This window comes from Nannospalax galili, unplaced genomic scaffold (genome assembly GCF_000622305.1).
Source record: "Nannospalax galili isolate Female #2095 unplaced genomic scaffold, S.galili_v1.0 scaffold886, whole genome shotgun sequence".
NCBI lineage: Eukaryota > Metazoa > Chordata > Mammalia > Rodentia > Spalacidae > Nannospalax > Nannospalax galili.
In genome coordinates this window covers 51,668-59,870 of record NW_008355971.1, presented here as the reverse complement: position 1 = coordinate 59,870, position 8,203 = coordinate 51,668, and the positions used below count along the sequence as shown (strand labels likewise).

The following is an 8,203-nucleotide window of genomic DNA, read 5'->3' as shown; positions in this document are numbered from 1 at the left end:
GGATCCAAGTGTAACCAACTGTTACTAGTAATAATCAGATATATAGAGATTAGAGATGCATGTGAAAACATCTAAGTGTTCATAGCAGTAAAAATGAGTTTTTCTATAGGAAACAGTATATTTTAAAATGAAATGGAGATCTTTTTTAAAGGTTAAAACCTCACTCAATTTTATGTCTTACAAGATTTATACTGAGTTCAATATTGTATAGTTGTATTAGTTCAACTATGAACCTAGAAATTTACAGCCAATTTTGAAAGAGATGCATCTTTGCTCTGGAAATTGTTACTGAATATGTTAATGCTATAATGAAAGGCTTCTTCTAATCATGTAGTTATTAAATAAATAATTAAAAAAATAAAAATAATTATCTTGATTTCCTTGAGAGCACGGATAGGGTTTGTACTTTAAACACTATGCTCATGCCTCATTTCTTTTCCTGTCAACAGGACTTGTCATTTCTAAGCCTGATGTCATCTCCTTATTGGAGCAAGGGAAAGAGCCATGGTTGATTGCTAATTATATGACAAGACCATGGGACCCAGGTGAGTGAGGGCTGGACTGGCTGGAGAGGTCCTGGGGCTAACAGCCCAGAGTGTCAACCCATACGGTTACTGTCCATAGGTTGCTGTGGAATAAAGTCCTGAGACAGGAAGTCATGAAGAGGGAAGAAATGCTAGTCTGTGCCTTTAGCTCCCGTCCTTTCTCCTCCCCCTTCAAAAAAGAATGTGCTTCCCCCCCAATGGCTGCCTTTTGACCTGCAGTCTGCATGCTTTGTTTATTCAATTATTTATTTGTTCGTTTATTTATTTTTGGCAGGAATCTTCATATCTTTAAAAAGCTTGTTTTCCTAAAGTTGCCTCCCGGTGAATAGGGGGCACATGCCTGTGATCCAGAACTCAGGAGAATGAGGTGGGAGGATTGAAAGTTCTAGGCCAGCCTAGACTGTGTAGAGAGTTCATGTCAAAACCAAAAAAGGCTTGCTTCTTGTTTTATCTAATTCAGCCATTCTTTTATTCATGTATTCTCTTAGCTTTTGAGAAGTGTGGTTGAGGGTGTGGACTCTGGAGTCAGATGACCTTGACCTGAGTTCAAATCCTGACATGTGCTCATTCTCCCACCCCGTCCGTTTCTTTCCCTCTTTCTCCCCATCTCCCCCTCTCTCCCCTGTCCCTCCCCCTCTCTCTCCCTCTTTTCTAAGGACTGGAGGTATAGCTCAGTGGCAGAGTCCTTACCTGACATTCAAAAGGCCAAATTTGAACAGTTCCTAGGACCACATTTAAGAAAAAAAAAAAAGGAAATATTGTATTTTTAGAAATATCTGATTTTTCCCACTTAGTGCTTCTAACCCTGAATTCTGTTTTTCTTGTTTTGTTTGTTTGTTTGTTTGTCTTATTGAGACAGGATCTCCCTATAGCCCTAGCTGGCCTGGATTGGAGACCAGGCTGGCCTCAAACTCACAGAGATCTGCCTGCTTCTGCCTCCCTGGTGCTGGGATTAAAGGTGTGCGCCACCACGTGTGGCCTAAATTCTGTTTTTTCTTTTCTTTTTTTTTTAAATTTTTTGTCTTTTTGAGACAGGGTCTCCCTGTAGTCACAGCTGGCCTGAATTCACTATGGAGACCAGGCTGGCCTCAAACTCAGAGCAATCCACCTGTCTCTGCCTCCTAAGTGCTAGGATTAAAGGCGTGCGCCACCATAGATTCTGTTTTTTCTAACATTAAATGTTCTCCTTGAGGTAGATGAACAATTCATGACTTTATTATTTCTAACCATTGCCTCCCTGTTTTGCTTATGTCCATTATAGCCAAGACTTGTACACTTTCTTCTTCTTTTTTAATATTTATTATTTTTATTTTATGTGTACAAGTATATTATCTGCATGTATGTGAGTGCACCTGTGTCATGCAATGTCACTGAGGTCAGAAGAGGGTGTCAAATTCCCCTGGAACTGGAGTTAAGGACGGTTTGTAGCCACCATGTGGGTGCTGGGAATCGAACCTGATAGGTAAAAAGTAGCCATGTGATGAATAGGGTTGATCAGGAGAAAGCAGAGTTTATTAGCCAAGGAGCACATGGGACAGACTCCATTCCGGGCAGGGAAAATGTCTACCCGGGTCATGAGCTGTGGTCTTTTTAATGGGGGGGCTTCTGCTTCCTACAGAAGGTGGAAAATGTATTTTTAAAGCTGGGCAGGGGTGGGGGGTAGGAGAGCTGGACTGTTAAAACCTGTCCTCTTTAGAGATCAAAGGGGAAGCCTGCTGTGTTGGCCAAACAGTGGAGAAAAGTCTGCTTCTCTTGACTTCAAAGACCAGGGTGCTTATCAACTCAGTTCCCTTTTCTCAGGAGCTTGTAAGGTCCCTGAGACCCTGTTGGTGAGGGGGCGGGGCTATCTGAACCATAACAGAACCCAGGTCCTCTGCAAGAGTCAGTGCTCTTAACCGCTGAGCCATCTCTCCAGGCTCCTTTTTAAAATTTTTTGAATAACATTTATTTGAAATGTGTGTGTCCATGTGTGGAGGTCAGAGGACAATTTCAGGAATTGGTTCTTCCACCATGTGGGTACCAGGGATCGAACTCAGTTGTCAGGCTTGTCAGCAGATGCTTTTACCTGCTAAAACATCTTGCTGACCCTGTTGTTTTCTTTTTGAATAAGTGTGAGGTCCTGTGAGTAAGGGTCTTCAGTCCGCTCATACAGTCACAGCTAGGTGCCTGTTCATTCTCATTTCTAGCTTTCCGTTTCCCTGTATGTGTGTACGCACATACACATGCATGCACACACAGACAAGCACATGCGCACGCACACACTGTGACCCTGCCCCTATAGACCTTGATTCAGTCTAGAGAGATGTAGACATTTGTATTGTTAATGGGCTTTCTGAGTGATTCTGATCAATATCAAAACTGAGAACCTCAGAGGCTGGAGAGATGCTCAGCAGTTAAGAGCACTGGCTGCTCTTGCAGAGGATCCTGTTTAATTCCTAGCACCCACATGGATGGGTGTTACCATCCTTAACTCCAGTTCCAGGAGATCTGATGTCCTTTTCTGACCTCCATGAGCATTGCATAACATGGATGCACTTACATACAGACAGGCAAAACACTTATACACATAAAATTAAAATAAAGTTTTAAAAATTGAGAACTTTGGGGCTACAGAGATGACTCAGTGGTTAAGAGCACTGGCTGCTCTTGAAGAAGACCTGAGTTCCAATCTCAGCACCCACATGGCAACTAACAACCATCGGTTACTCCAGTTCTAGGTAATCTGATACCCTGTCCTGTCCTCCACAGGCATTGCACAACATGGGTACACTTGCATACATACGCAAAATACACACACACATAAAATAAAAACAAAGTAAAAAAAATTTTAAGTATTTAAAAAAATTGAGACGGGTTGGAGAGATGGTTCAGCAGTCAAGAACACTGGTTGTTCTTTCAGAAGACCCGGGTTTGAATCCCAGGACCCACATGGCAGCTAACAACTGTCTGTAACTCCAGTCCCAGGGGATCCGACAGCCTCTTCCGAGGGCATTGCACAATACAGGTGCACTTACCTATGTGCAGGCAATATACTCATACACATAAAATAAAAATACTACAAATAAAATAAAAAGCATCTTAAAAAATTGAGAATCTGAGGCTTAACTTCTTTTCTTGCCCCATTCTGATACCATATGCACTTTTATCATATGTGTGCTTTCATGTGCTTTTTAGAAATTGCTCAGCATTTGAAACATTAAGCCATCCTTTTTTTGGGGGGGGGGGCAGGGTCTCCCTGTAGCCCCAGCTGTCCTGGAACTCACTATGTAGACCAGGCTGGCCTCAAACTCACAGAGATCCGCTTGCCTCTGCCTCCTGAGTGCTAGGATTAAAGGCGTGCACCACCACGCCCAGCTTTTTAAACTATCCATTTTTTCAATGATGAAAGTACTCATTTTGTCTTCCCTATTTTACTGTGAAATTTTTCATTTCTCATTGAAAAAGACAGCTTGTATTTACTTTTCTCTGATTTTTCAGACTTGGAGTCAAAGTGTGAGACATTTCCACAGAAAGATCTCTTTGCAGTAGAGTCATTCACATGGGAGGGAATGGAAAGCTTTAAATACCGTGACCCTGACCATGACTCCTGCTTCACAGATGACTGGGAATGCCAAGACCAGTTTGAAAGACAGCAAGGGAGTCAGGCATGCCATCACCGGGAAGTGGAAATCACCTATGAAAACATGCCTGCTTTTGAGCATCACACGTCTGTCACCCTACATCAGAGCGACAGGACTGGCAAGAAAGTCATTGAATGTAGTGAATGTGGGAAAGTGTTTAGCCGTGGCTCACACCTTATGCAGCATCAGAAAATTCATACTGGTGAAAAGCCCTTTGAATGTAGGGTGTGCAGGAAGGCCTTCAGTCGTGTCTCACACCTTGTTCAGCATCAGAGAATTCATACAGGTGAGAAACCCTACGACTGTCAGGAGTGTGGGAAGGCCTTCGGTCGTGCTTCAGACCTCATTCTCCATCAGAGACTTCACGCTGGTCTCAAACCCTATGAATGTAAAGAATGTGGACGGACCTTTAGGCAGCAGTCACAGCTTATTCTGCACCAAAGAACTCATACAGGTGAGAAGCCCTATGTATGTCAAGACTGTGGGAAGGCTTTTATTCGTGGCTCCCAGCTTACTGTCCATTGGAGAATTCATACAGGAGTTAGACCCTATCAGTGTAAAGAATGTGGGAAAGCCTTCAGACAGCACTCACAGCTCACTGTACACCAGCGAATCCACACTGGGGAAAAGCCCTATGAGTGCAAGGACTGTGGAAAGGGCTTTATCCATAGCTCAGAAGTTACTCGACATCAAAGAATTCATTCTGGGGAAAAGCCTTATGAATGTAAGGAATGTGGGAAAGCCTTCAGACAGCATGCACAGCTCAGGCGACATCAGAGTGTTCATACTGGTGACAGACCCTTTGAATGTAAGGACTGTGGGAAGGCCTTTAGTCGTAGTTCATACCTCATTCAACATCAAAGAATTCACACAGGTGACAAGCCCTACGAATGTAAGGAATGTGGGAAAGCCTTTATTCGTGTTTCCCAGCTGAATAATCATCAGAGAATTCATACTTATGAGAAACCCTACAAATGTAGGGAGTGTGGAATGGCTTTTATTCGAAGTTCACAACTTACTGAACATCAGAGACTTCATCCTGGTATCAAACCTTATGAGTGTCGAGAATGTGGGCAGGCTTTTATCCTCGGTGCTCAGCTCATCAACCATTACCGAATTCATACTCTCTAGAAACATTCTAGTCTCAAACATCAGGGATGTAGACAGGCCTTTATGCAGAGTTCACACCTGTCAGTGTTAGATCACACTTGATGTAATGTAACTAGTGTTGGAAAACCTTCATTTGTCACTTCTGTATAGGATTATCAGAGAACTCATGCCAGTAGAAAATTCAAGAAATGTGCAGATTCTTCTTGCTTTGTTCACTGTTTACTAAGCATCAGCAAACCTATGCTAAAAACAACCTAATATGAATGTAGAAAAGTCTTTTATTATGGCTCAAAATATCCTGTATTTCTGGGAATTCCAAATAGACAGTGACCTGATTAAAAGATTATGTGGCTTGGGCTGACCAGGAAGATTACTTGGGTGCAAGAGTTTGAAATGAGCCTGGGCAACAAACAAATACCCATCTCAAAAACATAAATTGTGAATGTGGCTTTTGGTTGATATATTGTAGACCAACTGTTCCAGTTTGCTTTCAATTGCAATGCTAAAAACACTGACCAAAACCAACGTGGGGAAAGGGTTTATTTGACTTACAGCACAGTCCACTGTCAAGGGAAGCCAAGGCAGGAACTCAGGGCAGGAATCTGGAGCACAGACCATGGAGGAACACAGCTTACTGTCTTGCTCCCCTGGCCTGTGCTCAGCCTGTTTTCTTGAGAGCTTATTTGGAGGTTCTAGCAGGGGAGCGCAGCTACTCTTATGCCCTTGATCCATCCTCCTCTATCAAGGAAGATCATCCTCTTCCCAAGCACAAAGCTTCTGGAGGGACGTATGTGGAGAGTTGAGGAAGGGACACCCACCTAGCCAGCCAGATCAGCCAAATCAACCCTGGCAATCAACGGGGTGACAGATGTCATAGCCAGATCGCCTTTACATCCTTAGCCTGTTTTCTTATACAGCACAAGACCATCTGCCCAGGGTTGGCACCTCTCACAGTGGGCTGGGCCCTCCCACGTTACTCAACAATCAAGAAAATTCCTCACAGACATGGCCACAGGCCAGTCCAATGGAGGAAATCCCTCAGTTGAGGGTCCCTCTCTACCCAGGTGTGTCAAGCTGACAACTAAAGCTGTCCAGAACACAACCTTGGCATTGCCTCACTCTGCCGATGACTGTCATTGGACATATGCAATCTCTTTGTCCCTTGTTTGTACTTTCTTTTAAGGTACATGTATGTGTATATCTATAGATGCACACATGCATGTGCCCATGGATGCCAGAAGGTGTCAGATTCCCTGGAGCTGGAGGTACTGGTGGTTCTGAGCTGCCTGATGAGGGTGCTGGGAACTGAACTTAGGTCCTCTACAAGAGCAGCCATGCTTTTAACCATTAAGCCATCTCTCCAGCCCCTATTCTTTTCACTTTTTGTTTTTTGGTTTGTTGTTGTTGTTGTCTTTTTGAGACAGGGTCTCCCTGTATCCCTAGCTGGCCTGGAACTCACTATGTAGACCAGGCTGGCCTTGAACTCACAGAGATCCACCCGCCTCTGCCTCCTGAGTGCTGGGATTAAAGGTGTGCACCACCACACCCGGCCAGTTATTTTTATTTTTGAGACAGTGTGACCCCAGTTGACTTCAAACTTACTATGTAGCTGAAGATGACCTTGAACTCTTAATCCTCCTGCCTCCCAAGTTCTGGGACTACAGGCATGCACTACCATGCCCAGCTAACTTCTTGTTTTTTGAAGAAACCATTATTTGCCTTGTGGAAGATACCATGGTGTATAATCTAACATGCATTGCTATCTCTGATATTTTCTGAAGTGGGTAGTTAAGATTTAGATACTTGGAACTGGAGGGATGATTCAGTGGTTAAGAGCATCTTGCCCCTTGCGGAGGACCTGAGTTCAGTTTCCAGCACTCACATTGTGGCTCACAACCATCTGGAACTCCAGTTCCAGGGGATCTGATGCCTTCTTGTGACCTCCTAGGGCATTGCATGCACATGGTGTACTTACAAACATGCAGGCAAAACACCCATACACATAAAATAAAAATAAATCATTGAAAAAAAAAGATTTAGAAACTTGATCAGAGGCCAGGCAACTTGATCAGAGACTGGGCGTGGTGACACACACCCTTAATCCCTGTACTCAGGAGACAGAGGCAGGTGGATATCTATGAGTTTGAGGCCACTTGTGGCTACAAGGTGACCCTGTCTCAAAGAGACCAAAAAAACAAAACAAAAAGCAACAACAACAAAAAACTTGATCATATGGAGGTTCATTTTAAGATTACTTTGAAATGGTTATGTTGCTAGGCATGGTGTTACACTAATCCAAGCAGTCTGGAGGTACAGAAGCAGGAGGTTCTCTGTGAGTTTGAGTCCTCAGCCTGGTCTACATATCAGGTTTCAGGCCAGCCAGGGCTACATAGTGAGACCCTGTCTCAAAAAAGAAAAAGTGGTTACTATTAAGAGATAAAGAAGATAGCTGGGCGTGGTGGTGCATGCCTTTAATCCCAGCACTTGGGAGGCAGAGGCAGGCAGATCTCTGAGTTCAAGGCCAGCCTGGTCTACATAGTTCCAGGATAGCTGGGGCTACAGGGAGACCCTGCCTCAAAAAGACAAAAAAAAAAAAGCTACTTTTGCAGAGGATCCAGATTTGGTTCCCAGCACACATATGGCTCCTAATAACTGTTCTTCATGCACTTACATACATGCAGGCAAACCACTCTTGCATATAAAAAAAGAATTAAAAAAATTAATCTAAAAATATGTCTTTGATATTAGCAGCTGTTTATGTTTAATTGATAAAACTGTTCATTCATGGGGCTGGAGAGATGGCTCAGTGGTTAGAAGCATTGACTGCTCTTGCAGAGGACCGGGGCTTGATTCCCAGCACCCACATGGCGGCTATGAACCATCTGTAACTCCAGTTCCAGGGAAATCTGAAGCCCTCTTCTGACCTCC

At 43.6% G+C, this 8,203-nt stretch overlaps 1 protein-coding gene across 7 annotated transcripts in view; it reads left to right on the top strand.

The window, feature by feature from the left end:
• Positions 1–5,743, top strand: part of Znf565 (zinc finger protein 565) — a 19,753-nt gene extending 14,010 nt beyond the window's left edge. For 6 of the 7 annotated variants that reach the window (XM_029556530.1, XM_017803402.2, XM_029556529.1 and 3 more), the window contains 2 exons: positions 450–545; positions 4,023–5,725. In XM_029556530.1, coding sequence (XP_029412390.1) covers positions 450–545; positions 4,023–5,296 — 1,370 coding nt within the window. In that variant the 3' untranslated portion in view covers positions 5,297–5,725. Of the gene's footprint in view, positions 1–449; positions 546–4,022 lie in introns of all 7 variants that reach the window. The other variant, XM_017803404.2, reaches the window with a different exon arrangement.
• Positions 5,744–8,203: the final 2,460 nt, after the last annotated feature.